The sequence below is a fragment of the Hippocampus zosterae genome, chromosome 2 (genome assembly GCF_025434085.1).
Source record: "Hippocampus zosterae strain Florida chromosome 2, ASM2543408v3, whole genome shotgun sequence".
NCBI lineage: Eukaryota > Metazoa > Chordata > Actinopteri > Syngnathiformes > Syngnathidae > Hippocampus > Hippocampus zosterae.
The window spans coordinates 26,812,499-26,840,370 of record NC_067452.1 but is presented as its reverse complement, the minus strand read 5'-3'; the positions used below and the strand labels follow the sequence as shown (position 1 = coordinate 26,840,370).

The window sequence follows — 27,872 nt, the reverse complement described above, 5'->3', positions numbered from 1 at the left end:
TGGCAAAATATAGGTGAGCTAACTATAACTTTATTTCTCTCTTTTTCTAATTATTAATTTGTTGTAGTTTCTCTGTATTTGGAATAGATGCCCATTATTTTAGTGCAACATTTTTACAGGGCAGAGAATAAAGTCTTTCACTTTCTGGATGTGCCATCCTATCGTGGTTTTCAAGTGACAAAGAAAAAAATTGAACTTTGCCATAAGGAGCTCTTGTGACTTTTTGCTGCTATGATAAGCTGTGAAGTGGCTATTTTACAGAAAATAAGAGAGGGCTGCGAGGAGATTCATCAGTACAGTCATACGACAGAACAATGTTGAACTCTGCGACCAAGAGCTTGGGGCACAACTTTTGACAAAACAACATTCTGCATTGACTTTGAACTTTTTTTTTTTTTGCTGGACTACTTTGCTGTCATAGAAGCGGTTTATTTCTATATAAAGCCAATGATGAACATTTATTTTAAATCATTTACTTTAATCTACTTCAGGTTTCTACAGTACACAGACGAGAGTGTCTAATATGTTTCTGTGGTATTCAGTGTATGTGTTTTTCCATGCACATGCTCAGCGTAGTTTAGGCCCCTAACAAGATTTAGTTTTGCTCTCCCTCTCCGCTGAATGGACAGCTTTATGGCTTCTTGTCTTGAATGCTTAAATGGCTACAGCAAAACTAATCTGACAGTATTATTTAAAAGAAAAAAAACCCCAAACCTCTTTGATCTGTGGCCCATTTCATCTGGTGGTTGTGTAGCACTTCCCAAACACACTGAATAAAAGTTGTGGAGAACTTCATAATACCAAAAATCTAACTACTTTGACATCTAACTGAAAGCTTTTTAAATGCCAAGGTGAGTTTCTGTCTTCATGTTATGGAAATATGATTATTGAGAGGGAAGACATTTTTGAATTGATAACTGGTATCCAACATTTAATTTGTCAGGAGAAATTCATTTTTGATTCTTCTTCAGGCAGATGGTGATGTTTGAAGTCAGCGGGTCACCAATTACTCTTCTCACGCTCTTTGACTGTGACCAGGCCATGGAGGATTCTGTATTCTCTGAGAAAGGTAAGAAGCTGATGCCACAGGACGTTGGGAACTCACTTTTGTCTGAGAGTTTACTTTTAATTTATGACACTCTGTTCAGGCACCAGGGCAGGGAATGTGGTCAGCATGTCCGCCTCACTGAAATAAGACTCGAGATTCAGGTCACTGAGTTTGCATATTGTCGCTATGCTTTTCTCTCTACACTGGTTTCTTCCCACGTTCCAAAAACATGCATGTTAGGATGGGGTAGGTTCAAGCACATATTTGAACCATAACAGGATAACTGGGAGAAAATGTAATGAATGGATGAATGATCACCATCATTGTACTGTAATAATATGTAGTATTATACATTGTGGTGAGTTGAGTTGGATCAGTTTCGTTCAACTGAAGTTGCCGCGTCAGTTCAGTGTGCCTGTGGGATTTGTACTTCTTTCTTACTACTATGTTGGTGCTTGTGTAAGTCTCTTCCACCAATGCCTTAAAAGCTTTTTGAAAATTTCTATGCTGTCTATCTGGGAGATTTTGGGCCGTTTCTATAAAATAATGAGTGAGATTTTTTTCAATATACTTTTTCATAGTGTGTAATCACTCTGTTCAACTGAAAAAATAAAAGCATCAATATTTAATTGAATTAACATATTTTTGGAATTTACTTTTTCGGAGCGTGTAATCACTCTGTTTAATTAAAAAATAAAACCAGTAATATTTAATTGAATTAACATATTTCACATTATTACATATTATACCCCACATTTTAGTTCCCTGTCATAGACAAACGTTTAAATTAATGATACTTTCCAGTTTACTTGCATTAATTCTAAATAATTCCCATGGGGAAGAAAATCTATCTTCTATATTTGTACATTTAGTAATGAATAACACAACTCAATCTGCATGATATCCCACATCACTGGGACTCAAGCCACACTACCAATGAAAAATAATGGAAACGTGGCATCTCAGAGGGATAGGTGCATTGATTGGATGTATAATGTAAGGTCTGACTGGCACCTACACCTGAACAGCTGTGATTTATCTCTGATTAGACTTCAAATTGCAATTATTTTTTATATCAATAGCAGACGTTCATGAGACAATTTTTGCCAGGATCCCAATCGACACGCAGGGTTCACAGTTTAGTAGAAAAATCCGCGTTTGTATCTCCAGAAGGCTGAGTTGATCACGGTGTAGGGCGACAGCTGCGCCACAAATCAGAGCCCATTTACTGGTGACAGAGTCATTAAAGCCTGCTCATCTCATAAAACACAATGCACATGGTCAAATACCACTCACTCCATTCACACTCATAACTCAGCCTACTGGGCACACACTCACAAATCCCATTATCACCACACACAATCCCCCACAAAGTTAAACTGAGCGTGCAAACTAGTATGGGGATACGGATAATAATAATAGTACTGTAATGTCACAGAGGTAAAGGGGTATATTCGGTGCACAACAGCAGTGGTATAGTGTCCCGCTGTGTGTCATTATTGCTTTGAGATGCATCTAAACAAAACACACAGTTTAGATATGCCATATACAGTATGCATGCCCATACAGGGTGTCCCGCTATTTTTCATACACAGGAAGTAAACAAATGTATTTATATGATATGCTCAACTTGACTCCCATTGTTTTGAAACGTATTTCAAAGTGTGTTTTCCATTGCTGAAAAAACACCTATTGGAACAGCTGGAGTTCTGCTTGTAATGATGTTGGTGATGAGCTACGTGAGATGATTTATGTTTTGTATCTTTTCCTGTTACACCTTGGCCTTCAAATGCCCACCAAAATATAAAACAAGTGGGATGATATCTGCGGCTCTGGGAAACCACTCCAGACGACTACACCAACCAATCCAGGCAGCTGAAAGTTGCTAATTAAGCAATAATATTGATGCATGAATACATCGGTGGGATGGAAGTCTTGTCTTGTTGAAGTAAACTGGGAAATTGACATCCGTGTATTGCATTACTGGAATATTCTCTTCCTGCAATTTGAGACACTTCTTGGCCTTAGGATTTCCACCAATTCTGAGAATCTGCAATTGCCAACCTGAGAATAAGCAGGGGTCATTAAAGGTTTGACATTGTAATATCACCAATCACCATTAGATGACATACATGTCTAATAGTTGCACTTGCACTATACCTGTACTGAAAAAAATGTGAGAAGGCAAAATACTTTTTTTGTGGATCTACAATGATATGCAGAATGAACATAGTGTGAGTTTATTTGTATGGGTGAGTTTATTTTTGTGGGGGAAAAAAGCACCAAATGATTTCTTGCACTTAATGTTGGTTTCTTGTTCAGCCTTTTTTTTTGTTGCCATCCTTGTATGATATTTTTTTATGCTAGAAACTGCTTTGCACCGGAAACAAAATATTTAGTTATTTTGTTGTTTGCTTCAAACATTTGTTGTTGGGTTAGGATAGTGGCTCTCTTATACAAGCATCAAAAATGGATGATCAAAAATTAAGTCTATTCAAATCACAGTTTTTGTCCACGTGTAAAAAAGCATTTTTTGTCATTCAGATGGTTTGGAAGTGCGTGGTGCTTTGTGCACACCCTCCCCCCTCTGCCTCTCTCACACTTCAGTAGCGCTGATGAAAGATTTTGGCCCCCTATCTAGCTATTTAGCAATGTAGCTGTCTGAAGAACGTCGCTGCAGTCTTACACGTAATCAATAGATGTCACTGTTACGAAGAAATTAGTCAGTAAGATTTTTTTTTTCCGCCACTGAACTTATATTGTGTTGCACTACACTTACAAATGATTGCATGAATGTGTGTGCTTTTCTGTTCAGGCACCAGCGGACTTTTACTTTGAAAAAATGGTAGGAGAGGTTGGTGGTGTCAGTAAAATGTAATCGCTGTGCCATATCTAAACAACATGTTTGCTGAACTGATTTCCAGCCTGCACACGATTAAGTTTCCAATGATTTCCCATTACCTGCTCTCGGTCGTCGTCGACTCTTCTCTGCTCATTTATAGTTATTAGCCACAGCAGCCGTTCCACTCATGTGTGCTGTACCTTGTTGACTTTAGCCTCATTAGAAGGCCAAATGAATATGACAAGTTGTGACATTAGACCACAGCTGGAACGAATGGGCCAGCCACTCACTCTCCAGCATAGCTAATTTTTCTCGCCCTGCTTTCCACTCACACATTGATTCGTTGCTCACTTATTTTACGGCTAAGGGCTTGATTTGTTTGCGGCAATATTGAAAATGTAGATGGGTATGTGTTTGGAATTGGATTGCACGCTTTGATGCTGAGATAGATTGTAAACTGTGATTTTATTAAATCCTTCATTAGGATTCATCAGCAAGATTGAATCAGAGAAAGGTCACTGTGCAGATGCGCCCCCACCTCTCTCCTTTTTGCTCCATCTCCCCTTATGTATGCCCTCCTCCCCTAGCTCCCTTGTTTACCCCCACCCCCTGCTTCCACTTCCACACTACAGCAGAGTGGACTGCATGGCTCGCCAACATCATTTCTCCCTCATGCTCTCTTGAGCTCTCTCTTCCCTCGGTGGCCCTTGCCTGAAACACATTTGCGATGAAATCGGAGAAAAAATGATCATTATGGGCCTGCAAGAGAAACACAAGGTGAAAGTGACATTAGCGCCCCCCCGACAGCCACCTCCTCACAGCCACAGAGGCTGGCGCCAGTGGGACGCTGGTGCCACAAATCATTTGTATACTCTCATTTCTGCAAGCGGCCCGTGATATTGCTTACTGCTTAGCGAGCAGATGACTTTCAGAAAGAGGAGAGAATTGGAAGAGATGGGGAGACGAGGAAACAGAAGGGGGGGGGGGGCTGATGAGCGTGAGGAAGAGGGGAAGTGTGGCAATTTGCCGGTGTGAGGAGTTGGATCTGAAATTGAGGCTGCAAATGTGTGCACCATATGTCAAGTTCTACAAAAGAGAAACCGTCACCGTGTGTGCCTATACTACAAGTATAATGGCACAGTTTTCAGTTCTCAGACTGAAGCGTTTTGTGTTTGTTATTAAATACCCTTTGCCATTGTCTACCGCTATTATCATTGCAGCATCTCTCGCTCCAATGCAAGGAAATTGGAAATGTGCCGCACATATTGTCAGCCGCAGTTTGGTCATCTTTGTCTCCCTCGCATGTACAAGCACACATACCCTTCCCCCACCTCTGCCCAGTGTGAGGCATCATGATCCTTCTGGTACACTGAATATATTCTCCATGCCGGCTGAGCATTGGTCCATGCAGGTGAACATGTGACACAGTATGAAAAGATTGTTATTTCACCCCCACAAACGCACACCTGAATCACCAGGCTCATAAAACAACCATAATCATGCCTATAAGTGCATGCATGCATGCATACATACATACGGAAATACCACATGCATCCACCCCCGTGTGCATTTAGATGCACACACATTTTCATGTCAACATAAATACATGCGCATACATCGACGAATACATGCAGACTGTCTTTTTCCATACAAATGGACTTTGATCCGAGTGCAAGTGCACATGCACACGTACACAAATATCGGGTTGGTTTTTGAGTAAATATGGAGCAGAGACACTTTGGCACAGTGACCTGCAGAGGAACCCACACACTTTGTTTGCTAGTTCCACAGGGCTTTGTGTTTTCAGGATATCCATGAAGTATTCATGGTCCAGTCACAGGGATCTGTAAAGCAGGGTATTTGAAACCGCTACACAGTGTGGAAGTCGAAGTGCCGAGCAAGCAGATCAGTGGGACACTTGAAGTGTTAAGCACCGCTTGCTGAATTTTTGCTGTATTTGTGGAACATATTTCCTCAAATCCTTTTGCGCTATTTATTTTGGTTTTCTTTTGTAGAGTGTAGGCCAAACTAGTGTTACACATGTGCATTTGTGTTTCTATTTTGTTGGCATTTCTGTGTGTGTGTGTGTGGGGGGGGAGTTCCTTTTCATGCTCGACTGCCTTGGAGAAATAAGTCCTTTTTCGTCATTATCTGAATGCCGTCTGAGAGTTGACTGTCTTGAGCCCACATACACACACACACACACACACACACAAACACACACACACACACAGCTCAACGTGACCCACATTTATTAGGGCCTCCAGGGAGTTCCATGGGTGGGGTGTCCCCATCAGGGTGCATCATGGCTGCCGGCTGAGTTTTGCAACCTCTGAACTGAGGAGTTTCCACCCTTAAGAGAATTGGGTTCATCACTCCCAACGGGTTAAACTTTTTTTTGCCAGTTTTGATGGATTGTTCTGCCGCTGATGCGGTGATTTTTAATAAGCGACAGAACTGACATCATGAGTATGCATCCCGCCGCAATCTGGGATGAAAATAATCTGCTTGAAAATATGCTTGAAAATCATTTCAAGCTTATTTTCACATTTGGTGTTAGACCCGAAAAGATGGATGTGAGACAAGAGATTAGTTCAACTTTATTTCTACCGTTACCTGTACATCTGACTCTCATACATAACATATAATACCATTATTTGTAAAAAACAAACAAACCCAAAACTAAATATTTTGGTGAATAAAAGACTGGAACCGACAAAAAATAGATTCAAATCAGTAAAAGCTTACATTTCTCAGCAAAACCTTTGCTTACAATAAGCACAGTAGATCCATGCACAATGACTCAAAATTTCATCAACTTCATCTTGGCACACCGTGCATTAGGGTAGAGTAGGTTTTTGTTATCATTGTTGTATATATCAATAATCTAGCTACTCACAGTTTAGTAGCTTTAGGTGGAGCAGCTTTTTAAATAATATAAGCACACCCAACTAGAGTCAATATTGTTTATACTGTGCAAATTGACTATACAAGTACCGGTACACATATTCCAAGGCACCGGTGTGAATATCCTAAAGATGTGAAATATATCATGCGATATTTTAAAAAAGCACTTTGCATGAATCGGTGTGTCACACAGATGTTTGATCTGGTAACAGAGCACCTCTTGTGACAAACCGCCAACTTTTCAATCAAGGTTCAGAAGAGGCACTTTCATATCTGCAAATTAGGGTCTTCCTTTATCTAAACAGGTGGGTAAAGTTTTGTATTCTAACTCCTTGACGGGACGGCTTTGAAAGCGCGGAGCGGCTGACTTTAGTAGACAGACGGAGCTCTTTTGCTGCTGTGCTCTTCAGCCTTCATGAATAATGCTGCAGTGCTGCTTTCACTGCTGTTGTAGTTGTTGTTGTCGGCTGTGGTGTCACTTCTGTCTGAGAGAGGTGGCGGAGACACAGAGGACTCTTTACACTTCTGTCCCTTCTGCATTTCCTTTCATTCAGAGGCACAGGAAGCAGCAGGAAGAGAAAGAGAAGGGAAGTCATGTCTGCCTGTCTGACATAATGGCCTGCTTGTGCCCTTGCACTGGTTTGTAGTAAGGCGGAGTAGTCGAGACAGGAAAGCGGGGATCATCGAAACTCTATTAGAGAGCAAGAAACGATCTATGAACCTTTCATTGACTGTCTGCAAAGTTAAAGCAAACACAACTGTTTTTGCTGACAAAGGCACAATTATGCCCTGATTTACACTCTGAACATTTGATTCAACAAAACATACAGAGGCCCTGACATACACACACACACTCTTCTTCAAACTTTTCTTGAACATTGGGGGAGGCCCTTCTCTATTTCAGAATGACAGTACACCAGTGTGCACAAAACAAGGTCGTCACCTTTATTTATATACCGCATTTCATGCACAACATCTAAAGGCAATAGTATTGAAGGTATTAGCATCCCCCTTCTACTACTTTCTCACAGCCACAGAGGCGGATGCCAATAGAGGGAAGGCGGTAGTCCATTAGAGCCAATTGTACGTAACTTCCAAGTACTTTTTTTCGTGGCCTAAAACCGCCCAATACAATACAAAGTTCTTGTTTTTAGACTTTTTTTTATCACCTAAAAGTGCCCAGAACAGTACAAAATAATTGTAAATAAATCCCCCCCCCCCCAAAAAAAGCTTGAACTTTTTGAAAATATTCTTTATAGTATTCTTATGAGAGATCTCAATACAAATAACTTACCGGTACTACCACTTCACAAATAATAAGAATTGAACCATGCTTTCCTAAAGCTGATCTGAAAAATAGACTTCTGCGCGGAAGAGACTGACACAGTTGGATGTGCCGACGGTAATTTTCAAAAATACCGTATCGACTCAGACCATTATTTTCAATCTTTCTCAAAACCTGCAGGGCACTTGGAGCAGCTTTGTCTACTCAAACCGAATGTTGGGTTTAAAAGAATCCAATAACACACCCTTGATGAAATGGCTGAAATAATAGTCGCTTCCTTGACACTTAAGTGGATAAACCTAAAACAGACTTCTGAGAAGCATCACACGAGGTGGTCATGTGGTGCCCGAGGGACAATCAAAGCAAACTTGTCATAGCTAGACTAACTCCAATCCCTTGTCTATTGATTTGTATTCAGTACTTACTGTATATCAAAAATGAAGAAAACCCATTGTTCATTCTGTATGTATTTTTTATTGTTTAATAGAACCCTTGCTTGAGTTCGCTGGGATAAACCTGCGAAAAAAAATTGCTCCACAAAGTGAGAAACAAAGTCATTGAATCACAAAACTACAATGAAGAAAAAACTTCTGATCCTTGAAATTTGATCCAATTGTCCATTTCCTTACTCATTTTTTTCTTTACTTAATCAATGTCTCACACTTAGATTCACAGCTCCCCTCTCCCTCCTCACATCCATTTATTTATTCCCTTCTTCTCCTGAACAATCATCCTTTCCCTCACTGCCTCCCCACTTATTCCCACTATCTCGATCTTCTGCATCTTTCTACAGTATATGCACTTTGGCTTGCATCCTCTGCTGTTTCCCATAACTCTGTTTTACCCCCCCCCCCCCCCCTTCTATTCTCTTCTTCGATTTCCCCGGTGCACTCTTACAGTAAACTGCCTTGCGTAATTTATATGCAGGGCCTTCTTTTTCAAATGGATGTGGTGGAGGACAGGGGGATAGAGGGAAATATAGCAGAATGGGAACGGCTTGGATTGAACCCATTTTCACAAGTATTGAAAAGATTCAGCGGCACAAAGACTACTGTGACCTGGTCCAAGGTTTCTAGCTAAAGAGAGACATTAAAGTAACACATTACCTTGAATTCCACTCCAAACAATGCTATTAATAATGATAATTACGAACACGTACTCTAGAGTACTGTCAGTGGCTAAAAGTTGAGTACCGTAATCAGGTAGTATGGGGCCACTTTATGGAGGTCTGGAAGTGGATTTTGATGTGGATTCTCTAAAAGGGCTGAGGTCATGTGAAAACTGAAAGGAAATGACCACTCACTACATTTACTGGAATAAATGGAGCTTTATGTTTGTGTCTGCAGTTCCCATCCATCTCAATTCTCTATCACGACCAGTCTTGAGGACTTGCATGGTGCAAGAACTACGATAAGGGCAGGAAAAATCCTCTTGGGCACACCCCATCCTGGGCACCACCCTTTCCAACAATCGAAAGGACTCAATTCAGTTCAAATCAATTTTATTTATAGAGTGTCAAATCACAACAGAAGGTGCCTCAGGGCACTTTACACGTGAAGCAGGTCAAAGGCCGCACTCTTCAGTTCTTAAAGGTCAAAGTGAACCCAGGAAGGCTCCCATTGTAACCGTGTGGCCAGAAAAGCAATCACAAATGTGCGCAACCAGGCGGTTTTGGGGTAGGACCGGTACAGCGGAAAAGGGGCATTCGCCTGCGCCGAGCAAACGGACAGGGTTTGCACTTACTTTTGGCACCATACTCTCACCATTTGAAACAGAGATAATTTATCAATGGAGTTTATAAACTGTGTCCGTGTTGACACAATCCACAATACTTTGAGCCTGTTGGGGAACAACATCTGCCAAGAAACCTTCAAGGGACCATCTTGAATTATTAATCTTATATTAACCTCTTTTAGCATAATTTCTGAATGTTTTGTGATGGCCTCTGTTTTTGTTTCCTTGCTGCTGCTAATGCAATGTCGTGCGTATGAAGCAAAAGTGTAATTGTGAATTAATAATAAATAATGTAATGGAAGCAGCAGATTAGTGGGCCACAGTTTATGTGGAGCTCCTGTGAAGCAATAACTGATTATGAGTGATGATTAGAAGCCAGTAGACATAGAACAAGCACCATGTTCTGAGAGAGTGACTCTAATAATATAAAGTTATAGCTCGAGGCAGTATAATATAGCAACACATACCAGTTTGCCTTCCTCCCATTTTCAGTTCATTTAAATTAAATTCTGTTCAGTTCAATTTGACTGGATTCATTTCCAGTCAGGTAACTTTTCAAAATAAAAGCGTTGGTGTGTCTCTCTAGCTCCTTTCAAATTAAAGTGGCTGTCTAAAATGACTCCAATAACTACAGTCGTTTTCGAAGCATAGTGAGAAAGTTCCAAAATGGTTCAGTTACTTCTAGAAACTCCTTATTTCTATTGCAAACAAGGCCGAGTTTCTTTAAAACAAACATATATGGTCAACTTCTCTCTTGTGACATGGACGTTTACAGTTGATTATAGCTTTAATATGTCAAACAACTGTGCATTGATCTGAATCTCGGCTTCGCCCATACATCCGAATGTGAGCGTGAATGGCTCTTTGTCTTGATGTGTGCTACAATTGACTACTGACAACCAGTCCAGAGTGTACGCCGGCTCTCACCCAGTCAGACTCTCCAGCTCACCCATGACCCTCACGATTGAAATTGTGGTTTCATCCCCCGTATTTTCAGTTAACAGCCTTGTTTAAAGAGCGATTCATTCAGATTCCTTCTAATCAGACTGACAATAACCGTAAAAATACAATACAATACATGCAGATTTATGTAGCGCTTTCATAACAGCTGCAGCTGTAACAAAGCGCTAAACAAAACGGTTAACATAAAGTAAAATAATGAACACAAGTGAAAATGAGTTATAAAAGTATACATTGTTGAAATGTAGACACCGAATGACACAGGTGGATAAAGACACAGAGTGTCTTATTAAAGCTGGATGTGTGACTGCAAGTAGATTGATTGAGCATATTACAGTAAACGTGTGTAAAAATGATGGCATTCATTTTGTATTCACACCAATAAAAGGAACTTGAACAATATGGCAGCTAAAATGCCTCCTAAAGTGGCATCATTGCATGGACATATTGGACTGATGGTATGGGGTAATGGCATTCTCCTCATGTGGTATGAGTACGGCAGAGTTCCTGTAAGTCTGCAAAAGTGTGTGTGTGTGTGTGTGTGTGTTTGTACGGCTATACTTGTGAGGACCACTGTGATTATAAGACCAACGTAGTGAGGACATTTTTGACAAGTGAGGACATTTAGGCCAGTCCTCACAAGTTTTTCATTCTAAAGGCCTCTAGAGGGTTTATATAGGCATCTCTCAAAGTTTCAGAGAGGTCCTCACAAATATACCAAAAATGATTTTTTGTGTGTATTTTCATTTAAATTCAATACACACACTTTTTACTCACTACCGCCACCTATTGATTTCTGAAATATTTTTGTTCCAACAAAACTGAAACTATAGAAAACAGTCTCATGGGCTTATTAGAAAGTAAAACAATGATGTATTTTTTATTATATCTAATATTTGTCTAAGTTTAACTTTTTTAACAAACATCTTGTTATGAAATAGAACTTGTTATGCAAACCCAAATCTGGAATATGGCCTCAGACCTACCCGAAATTACACCTTAAATCAAACCACTAAATAAAAAACCTAAAATAATTTAGTGAAGTACACACTTATTCCATTTGTGACATATTGAGGTTTTAGTTGTCATTTCATAGCTCCACATTTGTAATTTGAAGTGCACATTTCTAACATTAAGCAAAGCTCTCTGTGAGTATTTTTACTGAGTAATGTTTTATATTCTATTGTATACTACTGATGGAACTATTATTTACTATTATATTTAGGGCATCAGTCTCATCTTTTCCATAAGGACACAAGGACAGAGGTGGCAGAATAAATGTGCACTCAATTGTATTAGTATTACTTTTGAAAAATATGACATGTAAAAAAAAAAGAGTCCTTGAATAAGAGTAAATATGTACATAGTGGGGCAGCCCGGTAGTCCAGTGGTTAGCACGTCGGCTTCACAGTGCAGAGGTACCGGGTTCGATTCCAGCTCCAGCCTCCCTTTGTGGAGTTTGCATGTTCTCCCGGGCGTGGGTTTTCTCCGGGTGCTCCGGTTCCCTCCCACATTCCAAAAACATGCGTAGCAGGCTGATTGAACACTCTAAATTGTCCCTAGGTGTGAGTGTGAGTGCGAATGGTTGAACGTTTCTGTGTGCCCTGCGATTGGCTGGCAACCGATTCAGGGTGTCCCCCGCCTACTGCCCGAAGACAGCTGGGATAGGCTCCAGCACCCCCGCGAGCCTAGTGAGGATCAAGCGGCTCGAAAGATGAATGAATGAATGTACGTAGTGAAAGAATCACAAGTACTGAGTAATTGGTGAGGAACTTCTTATTTATATTTTCAAACTACCACATTAAATAGAAATAGGAAAGTGCAATTAAATTAAAAAAGTTAAAGCTGTAAGCATATTTACGCCCTCAGGCATGTCGGAGTTCTCATTGTAACATACATTCAGTCATTTTCCGATCCGTTTTATCCTCACAAGGGTCACGGGGGCTGCTGGAGCCTATCCCAGCCGTCTTCGGTCAGTAGGCAGGGGACACCCTGAACCGGTTGCCAGCCAATCGCAGGGCACACACAGACAAACAACCATCCGCGCTCACACTCACCACCGAGGGACAATTTGGATTGTTCAATTAGCCTGCCATGCATGTTTTTGGAATGTGGGATCTGGAGAGAACCCACACAGACCTGGGGAGAACATGCAAACTTCACACAGAGTGGCCGGAGCTGAAATTGAACCTGGTACCTCTGCACTGTGAGGTCAACACGCGGACCACTAGTTCACCAGGCCGCTCCCCAGAAAATCCATCCATCCATCATCTACCGCTTATCCGGGGCCGGGTCGCGGGGGCAACAGCTTTAGCAGGGAAGCCCAGACTTCTCTCTCCCTAGCTACTTCTTCCAGCTCTCTCCGGGGGATCCCGAGTCGTTCCCAGGCAAGCTGGGTGACATAGTCTCTCCAGCGTGTCCTGGGTCTTCCTCTGGGTGTCCTCCCGGTGGGACATGACCGGAACACCTCACCGGTGAGGCGCTCAAGAGGCATCCGAATCAGATGCCCAAGCCACCTCATCTGGCTCCTCTCGATGTGGAGGAGAAGCGGCTCGACTCTGAACCCCTCCCGGATGACTGAGCTTCTCACCTTATCTCTAAGGGAGAGCCCGGACACCCTCCGGAGAAAACTCAATTCGGCCGCTTTTATCCGGGATCTCGTTCTTTCGGTCACGACCCATAGCTCGTGACCATAGGTGAGGGTTGGGACGTAGATCGACCGGTAAATTGAGAGCTTCGCCCTTTGGCTCAGCTCCTTCTTCACCATGACAGACCGATACAACGTCCGCATCACAGCAGACGCTGCACCGATCCGCCTGTCAATCTCCCGCTCCCTCCTACCCCCACTCGTGAACAAGACCCCAAGATACTTGAACTCCTCCACTTGGGGTAAGATCTCTTCCCCGACCCGGAGGGGGCACTCCACCCTTTTCCGACTGAGGACCATGGTTTCAGATTTGGAGGTGCTGATTCTCATCCCAACCGCTTCACACTCGGCTGCGAAACGCTCCAGTGAGAGTTGGAGAGCCCTGTTTGAAGGAGCCAACAGCACCACATCATATGCAAAAAGCAGGGATGCAATACTGAGGCCCCCAAAACGGACCCCCTCAACGCTTCGGCTGCGCCTAGAAATTCTGTCCATAAAGGTTATCAACAGAATCAGCGACAAACGGCAGCCTACCCCCACTGGAAACGATTCCGACTTACTGCTGGCAATGCGAACCAAACTCTGACATCGGTGGTATAGTGACCGAACAGCCCGTATCAGGGGGTTCGGTACCCCATACCCACGAAGCACTCCCCACAGAACTCCCCGAGGGACACGGTCAAACGCCTTCTCCAAGTCCACAAAACACATGTAGACTGGTTGGGCGAATTCCCACATACCCTCAAGGACCCTGCTAAGGGTGTAGAGCTGGTCCACTGTTCCACGGCCGGGACGAAAACCACACTGCTCCTCCTCAATTGGCGGCTCGACTTCCTGACGGACCCTCCTCTCCAGCACCCCTGAATAGACCTTACCAGGGAGGCTGAGGAGTGTGATCCCTCTGTAGTTGGAACACACCCTCCGGTCCCCCTTTTTAAAAAGAGGGACTACCACCCCGGTCTGCCAATCCAGAGGCACTCTCCCTGTTGACCACGCGATGTTGCAGAGGCGTGTCAACCAGGACAGCCCCACAACATCCAGAGGCTTGAGGAACTCCGGGCGGATCTCATCCACCCCTGGGGCCTTGCCACCGAGGAGCTTTTTAACCACATCGGTGACTTCAACCACAGAGATAGGAGAGCCCACCTCAGAGTCCCCAGGCTCTGCTTCCTCCAAGGAAGGCGTGTTGGTGGAGTTGAGGAGGTCTTCGAAGTACTCTGCCCACCGGTTCACAACGTCCCGAGTCGAAGTCAGCAGCGCCCCATCCCCGCTGTACACAGTGTTAGTGGTGCACTGCTTCCCCCTCCTGAGACGTCGGATGGTTGACCAGAATTTCCTCGAAGCCGTCCGGAAGTCGGCTTCCATGGCCTCGCCGAACTCTTCCCACGCTCTGGTTTTTGCCTCAGCGACCACTGAAGCCGCGGTCCGCTTGGCCAGTCGATACCCGTCAGCTGCCTCTGGGGTCCCACAGGCCATAAAGGCTCGATAGGACTCCTTCTTCAGCTTGACGGCATCCCTTACTGCTGGTGTCCACCAGCGAGTACGTGGGTTGCCGCCACGACAGGCACCATCCACCTTACGGCCACAACTCAGATTGGCCGCCTCAACAATAGAGGCACGGAACATGGGACTCGGACTCAATGTCCCCCGTCACCCCCGGAACATGGGAAAAGCTCTGTCGGAGGTGAGAGTTGAAACTCCTTCTGACAGGGGATTCCGCCAGACGCTCCCAACAAACCCTCACTATACGTTTGGGTCTGCCAGGACGGACCGGCATCTTCCCCCACCATCGGAGGCTACTCACCACCAGGTGGTGATCAGTTGACAGCTCCGCCCCTCTCTTCACCCGAGTGTCCAGAACATGCGGCCGCAAATCCGATGATACAACTACAAAGTCGATCATCGAACTGCGGCCTAGGGTGTCCTGGTGCCAAGTGCACATATGGACACCCTTATGCTTTAACAAGGTGTTCGTTATGGACAATCCGTGACGAGCACAGAAGTCCAATAACAAAACACCACTCGGGTTCTGATCGGGGGGGCCGTTCCTCCCAATCACGCCCCTCCAGGTATCACTGTCATTCCCCACGTGAGCATTGAAGTCCCCCAGCAGAACAAGGGAGTCCCCAGCAGGAGTACTCTCCAGCACACCCTCCAAGGACTCCAAAAAGGGTGGGTATGCTGAGCTGCTGTTTGGTGCATATGCACAAACAGTCAGGACCCGTCCACCCACCCAAAGGCGGAGGGAGGCAACCCTCTCGTCTACCGGTGTGAACCCCAATGTACAGGCACTGAGCCGGGGGGCAATGAGTATGCCCACACCTGCTCTGCGCCTCTCACCGTGAGCAACTCCAGAGTGGAAGAGAGTCCAACCCCTCTCGAGAGAACTGGCACCAGAACCCAGGCTGTGTGTGGAGGCAAGTCCGACTATATCCAGTCGGAAATTCTCTGCCTCACACACCAGCTCGGGCTCCTTCCCTGCCAGAGAGGTGACATTCCATGTCCCAAGAGCTAGCTTCTGCAGCCGAGGATCGGACCGCCAGGGTCCCCGCCTTTGGCTGCCGCCCAGCTCACATTGCACCCGACCCATTTGGCCCCTCTCATGGGTGGTGAGCCCATGGGAAGGGGGGCCCACGTTGCCTCTTCGGGCTGTGCCCGGCCGGGCCCCATGGGTGTAGGCCCGGCCACCAGGCGCCTGCCAACGAGCCCCACCTCCAGGCCTGGCTCCAGAAGGGGGCCCCGGTGACCCGCGTCCGGGCAAGGGAAACCTAGATCCATTTATTGTATTCATCATTGGGGTCTTTGAGCCGTGCTTTGTCTGGCCCCTCACCTAGAACCTGTTTGCCATGGGTGACCCTGCCAGGGGCATAAAGCCCCAGACAACTTAGCTTCTAGGATCATTGGGACACACAAACCCCTCCACCACGGTAAGGTGACGACTCACGGAGGGCCCCAGAAAATCCAATTCATTTTATTCTGCTTTGGACATTGAAACTGGAAAATATGACTTGCATTCAATAAGTAAAGAATTCCAATTCCAAGAAACCAAGAAACGATTAAATTCCATGTTAGAGTTTGGAATTATGTTGCTTTAAAAACAATTGTAAATTTTTAAGTCAGTTTAAATATACTGTGTGTGCGGTTGTGTTTGTGAACATATATATCATTTTATTTGCTGTAATTATTTTAGGAGTATGTGACATTGGTGATCCTCGTTACTCAAATACTGTATGTAGATGTTGCTCAAAATTTATCATGCTCTCCTTCACATCAGACCTCAAAGTTCACAAAGGCTGTGGGAACTTTGATAATTGACTTAATCATTGGCCAAGAAGAGGAGCGGCTGTTACCTGCTCCAAAACGAAGTTTTTGCAGCACCCCTCCCCCCAGACATGAGTTTGTTTACATTTCATTTAGCAGAGCTGCGCAGAAGCCAGCCACAACGCTTTGCATAAAAAAATGAGTTAGGTACTGTATTGCAGAAGTGTCCCCAGCATATCCAATTTATTTCATTCATCTTTGGACATTGAAACTGGAAAATATGACTTGCATTCAATAAGTAAATAATTGTTTCATCTAAATTCCATATTAGAGTTTGGAATTATGTTGCTTTAAAAACAATTGTAAAATTGTAAGTCAGTTTAAATATACTGTGTGTGCGCGGAGTATGTGACATTGGTGAGCCTAGTTACTCAAATACTGTATGTAGATGTTGCTCAAAATTTATCATGCTCGCCTTCACAGCAGACCTCAAAGTTCAAAAAGGCTATGGCAATTTTGATAATTGACTTAGTCATTGGCCATGAAGAGGAGAGGCTGTTACCTGCTCCAAAACGAAGTTTTTTCTGCACCCCTCCCCCCAGACATGAGTTTGTTTACATTTCAATTAGCAGAGCTGCGCAGAAGCCAGCCACAACGCTTTGCAAGAAAAAATGAGTTAGGTACTGTATTGCAGAAGTGTCCCCAGCATATCCAATTTGTTTCATTCTGCTTTGGACATTTCAACTGGATCATTATGATTTGCATCCAATAAGTAACAACAGTAAGTATTCTTTAGTAAGAAATCATGTTTGCGTTGCTCAATCAGTCTTGATAACAGAATTTCCTTATGTGGGACATGACTACGGTACACGTCCTTTATGAACATGCAAGTGTGTTAACAAAATACATGTGTAAGAACACAAGCAGTAAAATGCAAAAATATATGCCCCAACAACACAAATAACACAAAAACGGCAGTATACAGTACAGGTATATGAACAAAATACATTATAACAAGAGTAGTCACAAAATGAGGGCTCTTTGCTCCAAAATGAGACCTATAACAGCTGGTGGCTTTTCTTTCCAATCACTCACTATCTCGAACTTGACCTCCCCTCGATCACCACCCAAGACAGCGTTGCTCAGCTGATGTTGTGCAACAAATGTCTGAAGGCATCCACGGGACCCTTCAAAGTCCTCCATGCCCATAGCGCGATGGAACTCGCCTTCTCTCTGATTAGCGCTCCAGTTAGCGCAAATTGTTTTCAAATCTCTAAATGACCTTTTCAAATCTCTAAATTACCTCGTGCCACCTTACCTCGCTGACCTCATCTGGTCTGCGGACCAGACATTATTAGAAGGACCAAGAACTAAACTGAGGCTCAGAGGGGATGGAGCCTTTTCTGTTGCTGGTCCCTCTCTCTGGAATGACCTCCCACTGAACATTCGGCAAGCCTCCTCGCTGCCCATCTTCAAAACGCGCCTCAAAACTCACTTGTATTCTTTGGCATTTGACTCACCATGACTTAGATTTGTTCTTGGTTTTGCTGTTCGGTGCTTTCTACCGTATTTATTACAGACTGCGTTACTGTTTGTTGTATATGTTAAATTGCTCCATGTAAAGCACTTTGTATGCAGCGATGGCTGTTTGAAAGTGCTCTATAAATAATGTTGAGTTGAGTTAGCATGATAGCAGGTCAAGCATTCCAGGAAACGTTCATTTACTCTACAGTCCGTCGAGCCACAAGCAACTTGCTTTGAGCATCTAATCGGATGCATTCCATGTTCTCTTCCGCAGTCATTACCATTCCTTTGTTTGGATGCAACGATCGACAGGACGTAAATGTAAATGAATGGAATAGAAAGTCGTTCACGATTCCAGTAAACTCATGCTAATAGAGAGATTCTGCTGTTTTTGTGCCAAAGAGAGTAAAAAGTGGTGCAGACAGTTATTCCGCGGTATCGAACGGGACTTGCTTGAGTTTGCTCTAATTCGAGCTTCCGTATGGCTTCCAGGTTCCATTTATCGGAACGTTCGTCTGTTGTTATGAATCGATCACTAATGTAATATCCATCCATCCATATTCCACCGCTTATCCAAGGTCGGGTCACAGGGGCAGCAGCTTTAGCAGGGAAGCCCAGACTTCCCTCTCCCCAGCCACTTCTCCTAGCTCTTCCCGGGGATTCTGAAACGTTCCCAGGCCAGCTGAGTGACACAGTCTCTCCAGCGTGTCTTGGGTTGTCCCCGGGGCCTCCTGCCGGTGGGACATGCCCGGAACACCTTTAAAACTAATTTCGGCCGCTTGTATCTGGGATCTCATTCTTTCGGTCACGACTCATTGCTCATGACAGTAGATGAGGGTTGGAACGTAGATCAACCGGTAAATTGAGAGCTTCGCCCTTTGGCTCAGCTCCTTCTTCACCACGACTGACCGATACAAAGCGCGCAGAGCAAGCAGCAGCCGCTTCACCGCTGCGCCTGTCGATCTCTCATTCCCTCCTGCCCTCACTTGCAAACAAGACCCCAAAATACTTAAACTCCTCCACTTGGGACAAGATCTCCTCCCCGACCCGGAGAGAGAACTCCACCCTTTTCCGACTGATTTTCATCCCAACCACTTCATACTCAGCTGCGAAACGCTCAAGTGAGAGTTGAAGGGCCCTGCTTGAAAGAGCCAACAGTCCCACATCATCTGCAATAAGCAGAGATGTAATACTGAGGCCACCAAAATGGACCCCCATCAACACTTACACTGCGCCTAGAAATTGCCAATGTCCGTAAAGTTTATGAACAGAATCGATGACAAAGGGCAGCCTTGGCGGAGTCCAACCCTCACTGGAAACGATTCTGACTTACTGCCGGTAATGTGAACCAAATTCTCACATCTGTGGTGGAGGGACCAAAGTGCCCGCATCAGGGGATTCGGTACCTCATACTCCTGAAGCAATCATATAATGTAATTCATTCATTCATTCATTCATTCATTCATTCATTCATTCATTCATCTTCCGAGCCGCTTGATCCTCACTAGGGTCGCGGGGGGTGCTGGAGCCTATCCCAGCTGTCTCCGGGCAGTAGGCGGGGGACACCCTGAATTGGTTGCCAGCCAATCACAGGGCACACAGAGACGAACCACCATCCACGCTCACACTCACACCTAGGGACAATTCAGAGTGTTCAATCAGCCTGCCATGCATGTTTTTTGGAATGTGGGAGGAAACCGGAGCACCCGGAGAAAACCCACGCAGGCCCGGGGAGAACATGCAAACTCCACACAGGGAGGCCGGAGCTGGAATCGAACCCGGTACCTCTGCACTGTGAAGCCGACGTGCTAACCACTGGACTACCGGGCCGCCCCATATAATGTAATATCGTACTCAAATGTGTAATGCATAGATTTTTATTCTGGGTGAGGGAATTTTCGTTTGACAGAAGTCCATAGATGGCAATACTTACTGTAATTATGTTTCATTGAACAATTATAATATTTAAGTCTGGTTTAAAAAATATGAACAGGTATATACATTTGTGTTATTACAGTTGCTGAAACATATAGATGTTGCTTGAAATTTATCATGCTCCCCTCAAAACAGACCGCAGAGTAAAATAAAAGTTAAAGGCTGAGCAATTTTAGTTTATCGTTGGCCACGAAGGGGGGAGGGGCTGTTCCCAGCTCCAAACCCTCGCAGGTGCAATGTTTGAACCTAGTTTATTCAGCTCCCCTCCCCCACACTAGTTTGAGCACGTGATCAATTAGGAGCGCGGTTCATACAGCAGCAACAAAGCTTTGCAAGAAGAGTTGAGTGTTGCAGTCGTGTCCCCAGAAAATCTAATTCGTTTTATTCTGCTTTGGACATCGAAATGTATAATACGAATTGCATCCAATAAGTAAATAATAATGATGTTTCATCACAATTCCATATTAGCATTTGGGAATAATTTTGCTTTCAGAACAATTACAATATTTTAAGTCGTTTTTAAAATATGTGTGTGTGTGTATATACTGTATATATATACAGTATGTATATACACACATTTTAGGAGTACATGACATTGGTGTAAACAAGATTTCATAAAATATGTTGATATTGCTTGACATTTACTATGCCCCACTTCAAAACGGACCTCAGAGGAAAAGTGAAGGAGTTTTGGTTATGAAGGGGCGGGGCTGTTTTCACACCCCAAAACGTCACAGTTACGTTGCAGGAAACGAGTTTCTACAGCTACCCTCCCCCACATCACACTCGCTGACCATCAATTAGGAAACGCGCGCTTTGCTACCTGCACAAAAGGAAGGCGTTGAGAAGAGTGAGCGTACGAGTCAGCATCATCGAGAAAACCCCAGAAAGTGACAAATACTTCAGAATTAAAGCAGGTAAGACACTCAAGTTTTGAATATTTTCTTACAAGTTAGTTATTCTAAGTAATTCGGGCAGGCTCAAAGTTTCGTGTTATATCAGCATTAGAGTGAAACCAACTATATGAATAACTCTACTATGCTGTACCTAAGGAGTTGTCACCAAGATAGAAAGTTTCCTCTCAAACAATAAACTTTCAATAGGCCGTCAGACACACAATACAGCGCCACAGAATAGGTCGTTGGTGTGGTAAAATCAAGTTTTAACCCCCCCCCCCGCGCCGCCATCGTCTCGCCGTCGTCGTCGTCGCCATTTTAGTTGAGCAGAAAATTAGTTGCAAATGACCCAGCGTCTTTCGCCGCCGCCGCCATCTTAGTTGAGCAAAGAATTAGTTGCAAATGGAACCAGTGTCTTTCCATATACAGAAAGTAACTGCAAAAAGACGATGTAAAATACCAAGCAATTTACAGATAACAAAGTGGGTTGAACGAAATATTATACTGTGAACCATTATCAACACAAAAGTTAAAATAAAATAACAAAATAAAAATAAAAAATAATAATAAAGGATAAATGTGTGGATCACCAAAACCTATGCATTTTGGGCTGAAAAACCCCCCACTTGTATGAGGAGAGATGCATATTTTCTATGTTTGTTAAGCTTTCTACTATTTTATGGGGACATTTTGATGATTTTTTTTGTGGCAACATACATTGTCACTGTCATCAACCTTTGCGATTTGTAACCACACTCGCTCATCGTTTATTGATCCCAAATATCCTTATTGGCAAAGCCGAATTAGTGGTGATTGAAACTTTGACTTTTCAAACGTCAAACCAGTTATTGGCCCAGGCTTATAAAAACACACTAGTGATGCATTCTCAGCATGAATCTTAACCTTATCATACTCATATCAACTTAGTGATTAGACGTTAATCGGCAAATTAGTGGATGAATGTTGATGTAATTCAAGGAGAAAAAAAATGCTCTGGCGTGCAGAGATTTAGTGAATATGCGTTCATTTTAGTCGCCACATACTAAGAGAAATTTCCTCTTCTGGGAATATAATAGGATGAACGTGGAAGGAATTCAAACAAATTTGATTAAAAAGTACACATGATGCGTTCAAAGAATTAATGTAAATATTGTAATTATATACAGAAATTGCATCTTAATAGGTGTATGAAAAGATTGACCTGGGTACAGCTCACGTGGAAAATTGTTCTCTCCGCACTCTGTGTCGGCCATCATTGTTATTGGATTGCCAAATACTTGGAAATAAGCCTCTCTTTGTGACGCAGATGATTCGCCAAATGTGTAGTGGCAACTAGTACAGTATTAAATTTACATTTATTAAGTTTTTAATTTTCTGAAATATCGATTGCTGGTATTGGCAGCCTCCACGATAACCTTAAAATAATGCCGGTATCAGCCTGATACCATTATTTGGTTTCGGCACTTACCTATCTTTGCCAAGCACTGGAAATGAGTGATATAGACATTTTTAAAAATTATAATAAGTCGACTTTTAATTGATTACCCGGTCAGTTTCAAATGCTTTATTTGCCCATATTAAACAAAATAAGTTATTTCTATAAGGTATTTCTGTTTTGTTAATGTGTTCGATTAATATTTTATCCCACAGAACTATCTTGTCATGTAAGCCTGAATTATCAGTACTATTCTCTAACATCATTAATTGCAATGGTATTTTCTGATCCTTTTTTTTTTTTAATAACAGATGGACAATCCCACTGAAGATGGTGATTATTCTGACTCAAGTCTTTTTGGATCAGATGAGGAATACAAACCAACTAAGACATCCTCTGAGTCGAGTGATGACGAGGAGATATTCCATCCAAAGGTAGAAAAATTGTTCTCTTATGATACATCCAGTGAAGACTCTACAAGTCATCAGACATATGAAGCAGAGGAGCACAGTCATGTCTGCAATTCGTAAAGAAGGTAACCCATTAACCTATGTAAAAACAAAAGATGAGCAAAGAAGATCCTTCTTTAACCATAAAAGCATTTACAAAAAGGGAAGGCAAACGAGTTTGGCACAGAAGTCATTATTGCTTCTACTGTGGCCAATCAAATTTAAAGATGGCAAGGCAATTGGAAAGGAAACATAAGGAATCGCAAAATAAATTCTGTGGGGGGGTTTGTGAACACATAACAAAGGAACAAACTACACAATCAACTGAGATGGTCCAGTCTCCTACAAAAGGAAAGATGACAGAAGTACAAACGAGCACGAAAGCAACACATTCTACCCGTATGTAATCAACTCTTTTCACGCGTAGCAAGTCTACTCCTGTAGCGTTCACACGTCCCATTTAATATCGGTGCTGCCCCGCATACTAGCATTTACTCCAGAGTAAATGTTTAAACCACCTCCTGAGCAGGGTTACATTTGCTCCGTTTTAAGCTGTTTTCAGGGGCTACACTGGTGTAACTTTGTACGTGGCAACGCTCGACATGGGGGCAGTCGGCTTTTGGGGTGGGGGGGGGGGCAGAACGGATGAATGGACATGTCAAGAGTTTTAATTTCTCCATATTTTGTTCCGGTCAGTTGTCACGCAGTATGAGGAACATATATAAATTATATTTAATCCTTGTGTATTTTTAGCCGTTATAAATCAAATGTTTCTTGGGGGAAATAATGCGGCGTAAATTCACTCTAGCACCTAAAGCACTATGAAATGACATACAACAAAAATTTCTACTGTACAATATTACACGATCGATTACAGCATTGTTTTGGGTATTTTTGTATTTAGATTCATGTTCTGACCATTTCATTTATCAAATGCATTGCCCACACTGGACAATGTAATCTATCAATATAAAAGTTGTTTTTCGAAACCCCTGCTATTCGCGTTCAATAGAGACCAGGCTCGTTCACTGGAATGCACTTGAAGGGGGAAGATAATTTATGGATGATGGTTATTTTGAATCAGGAATCAGTATTTTATTTCTGCCAAATATTTGCATTGGTCTAACAAAATTTAATTATGTCGGTTGGTTCACACTGACTAGCATGAAATCATACAAGATGTTCTTGTAACATACCTTTCAAATGTTATATGTTGCCCAGTAAATCTTCTCTATTCTTAATGGAAGCACGAACTTGTATTTAATACATAATACAATGATTTGCATGTCATGTTCAACCTCTATTTAATTGGCTACACTACTATGTTGGAATTGATGGCTGCAACACGTTCCAAACAAGCTGGGACAAGGTGGTTTTGGATGCAGTGCTCTCTGATAGGTCGAAGGTCATGGCCTTTGAATGTTATCTGTTTTTGGCCTTGCCGCTTACATGCACTGATTGGTCCAGATTCTCTGAACCTTTTGATATTATGGACCAAAGATGACGTAATCCCTCAATTCCTTGCAATTATACGTTGTGAAACTCTGTCCTTCAACGATTCAACTTGTGGTGACCCTCACCCAATCTTTGCTTGTGAATTCAGGATAGCTACTTTTTGACCCAATCATGGCACCCACCCATTCACAGTTAGCCTGTTCACCGGTGGGATGTGACAAACAGAGGTTTGATGAGCATTTCTCAACATTATTTTTTTTGCTAGCTGTTCCATCTTTTATGGAATGCATTACAGCCATTAAATTCTAAGTTAAATATTATTGGAAAAAATTAAATGTACCAATTTGAACATTGAATGTTGTCTTGTCTTTGTAATGCTTCACTTAAATATAGGTTGGACATGATTTGCAAATCATTGTATTCTGTTTTGATTGATGAGCATAATGTCCCAATTTCACTGGAATTGGGTTACTAAATGAATGCCTTGATAGCATATTTTTGTTCAACACTGATTTAGTAAAATGTGTCACTTTGTTCTCCTTTTCATGTGGTGGTATCGACCTTTAGCCCCAAAAAGGGAAAAGCATCTCTCCAAAAGAGGGAAGACTGAATTGGGTGGTAAGCTTTGGATGAGGAACTATATCTCCTTTTTCATAATTTAACAAGTTAAAATGCATGCAACGTATTTGACAATGAGTGTCAAATCAGGGATGTCCCATTTCATTGCAGATTCGAGTCCAGGCGGGGATCCTGGCGGTCCGATCCTTGGCTGCAGAAGCTAGCTCTTGGGACATGGAATGTCACCTCTCTGGCAGGGAAGGAGCCCGAGCTGGTGTGTGAGGCAGAGAATTTCCGACTGGATATAGTCGGACTTGCCTCCACACACAGCCTGGGTTCTGGTACCAGTTCTCTCGAGAGGGGTTGGACTCTCTTCCACTCTGGAGTTGCTCACGGTGAGAGGCGCAGAGCAGGTGTGGGCATACTCATTGCCCCCCGCCTCAGTGCCTGTACATTGGGGTTCACACCGGTAGACGAGAGGGTTGCCTCCCTCCGCCTTCGGGTGGGTGGACGGGTCCTGACTGTTGTTTGTGCATATGCACCAAACAGCAGCTCAGCATACCCACCCTTTTTGGAGTCCTTGGAGGGTGTGCTGGAGAGTACTCCTGCTGGGGACTCCCTTGTTCTGCTGGGGGACTTCAATGCTCACGTGGGCAATGACAGTGAGACCTGGAGGGGCGTGATTGGGAGGAACGGCCCCCCCGTTCTGAACCCGAGTGGTGTTTTGTTATTGGACTTCTGTGCTCGTCACAGATTGTCCATAACGAACACCTTGTTCAAACATAAGGGTGTCCATATGTGCACTTGGCACCAGGACACCCTAGGCCGCAGTTCGATGATCGACTTTGTAGTTGTATCATCGGATTTGCGGCCGCATGTTCTGGACACTCGGGTGAAGAGAGGGGCGGAGCTGTCAACTGATCACCACCTGGTGGTGAGTAGGCTCCGATGGTGGGGGAAGATGCCGGTCCGTCCTGGCAGACCCAAACGTATAGTGAGGGTTTGTTGGGAGCGTCTGGCGGAATCCCCTGTCAGAAGGAGTTTCAACTCCCACCTCCGACAGAGCTTTTCCCATGTTCCGGGGGAGACGGGGGACATTGAGTCCGAGTGGACCATGTTCCGTGCCTCTATTGTTGAGGCGGCCAATCTGAGTTGTGGCCGTAAGGTGGTTGGTGCCTGTCGTGGCGGCAATCCCCGTACTCGCTGGTGGACACCAGCAGTAAGGGATGCCGTCAAGCTGAAGAAGGAGTCCTATCGAGCCTTTATGGCCTGTGGGACCCCAGAGGCAGCTGACGGGTATCGACTGGCCAAGCGGACCGCGGCTTCGGTGGTCGCCGAGGCAAAAACCCGAGCGTGGGAAGAGTTCGGTGAGGCCATGGAAGCGGACTTCCGGACAGCTTCGAGGAAATTCTGGTCCACCATCCGACGTCTCAGGAGGGGGAAGCAGTGCACCACTAACACTGTGTACAGTGGGGATGGGGCGCTGCTGACTTCGACTCGGGACGTTGTGAACCGGTGGGCAGAGTACTTCGAAGACCTCAACTCCACCAACACGCCTTCCTTGGAGGAAGCAGAGCCTGGGGACTCTGAGGTGGGCTCTCCTATCTCTGTGGTTGAAGTCACCGATGTGGTTAAAAAGCTCCTCGGTGGCAAGGCCCCAGGGGTGGATGAGATCCGCCCGGAGTTCCTCAAGCCTCTGGATGTTGTGGGGCTGTCCTGGTTGACACGCCTCTGCAACATCGCGTGGTCAACAGGGAGAGTGCCTCTGGATTGGCAGACCGGGGTGGTAGTCCCTCTTTTTAAAAAGGGGGACCGGAGGGTGTGTTCCAACTACAGAGGGATCACACTCCTCAGCCTCCCTGGTAAGGTCTATTCAGGGGTGCTGGAGAGGAGGGTCCGTCAGGAAGTCGAGCCTCCAATTGAGGAGGAGCAGTGTGGTTTTCGTCCCGGCCGTGGAACAGTGGACCAGCTCTACACCCTTAGCAGGGTCCTTGAGGGTATGTGGGAATTCGCCCAACCAGTCTACATGTGTTTTGTGGACTTGGAGAAGGCGTTTGACCCTGTCCCTCGGGGAGTTCTGTGGGGGGTGCTTCGTGGGTATGGGGTACCGAACCCCCTGATACGGGCTGTTCGGTCACTATACCACCGATGTCAGAGTTTGGTTCGCATTGCCAGCAGTAAGTCGGAATCGTTTCCAGTGGGGGTAGGACTCCGCCAAGGCTGCCCTTTGTCGACGATTCTGTTCATAACCTTTATGGACAGAATTTCTAGGCGCAGCCGAAGCGTTGAGGGGGTCAGTTTTGGGGGCCTCAGTATTACATCCCTGCTTTTTGCAGATGATGTGGTGCTGTTGGCTCCTTCAAACGGGGCTCTCCAACTCTCACTGGAGCGTTTCGCAGCCGAGTGTGAAGCGGTTGGGATGGAAATCAGCACCTCCAAATCTGAAACCATGGTCCTCGGTCGGAAAAGGGTGGAGTGCCCCCTCCGGGTCGGGGAGGAGATCTTACCCCAAGTGGAGGAGTTCAAGTATCTTGGGGTCTTGTTCACGAGTGGGGGTAGGAGGGAGCGGGAGATCGACAGGCGGATCGGTGCAGCGTCTGCTGTGATGCGGACGTTGTATCGGTCTGTCGTGGTGAAGAAGGAGCTGAGCCAAAGGGCAAAGCTCTCAATTTACCGGTCGATCTACGTCCCAACCCTCACCTATGGTCACGAGCTATGGGTCGTGACCGAAAGAACGAGATCCCGGATACAAGCGGCTGAAATGAGTTTTCTCCGCAGGGTGTCCGGGCTCTCCCTTAGAGAAAAGGTGAGAAGCTCATTCATCCGGGAGGGGCTCAGAGTCGAGCCGCTTCTCCTCCACATCGAGAGGAGCCAGATGAGGTGGCTTGGGCTTCTGATTCGGATGCCTCCTGAGCGCCTCCCCGGTGAGGTGTACC

The 27,872-nt window shown here is 44.4% G+C and overlaps 1 protein-coding gene and 1 long non-coding RNA gene across 2 annotated transcripts in view; both read left to right on the top strand.

The window, feature by feature from the left end:
* The window catches only part of myt1b (myelin transcription factor 1b), a 122,979-nt gene that overhangs the window by 794 nt on the left and 94,313 nt on the right, over positions 1 to 27,872 (top strand). Inside the window, exon 2 of the mRNA XM_052057831.1 lies at positions 972 to 1,069. Coding sequence (XP_051913791.1) covers positions 976 to 1,069 — 94 coding nt within the window. The 5' untranslated portion in view covers positions 972 to 975. The remainder of the gene's footprint in view (positions 1 to 971; positions 1,070 to 27,872) is intronic.
* Positions 20,716 to 24,993, top strand: LOC127595914 (uncharacterized). The gene is made up of 3 exons (XR_007961351.1): positions 20,716 to 21,060; positions 22,786 to 23,009; positions 24,946 to 24,993. It is a non-coding gene; the product is annotated as an uncharacterized LOC127595914 (long non-coding RNA).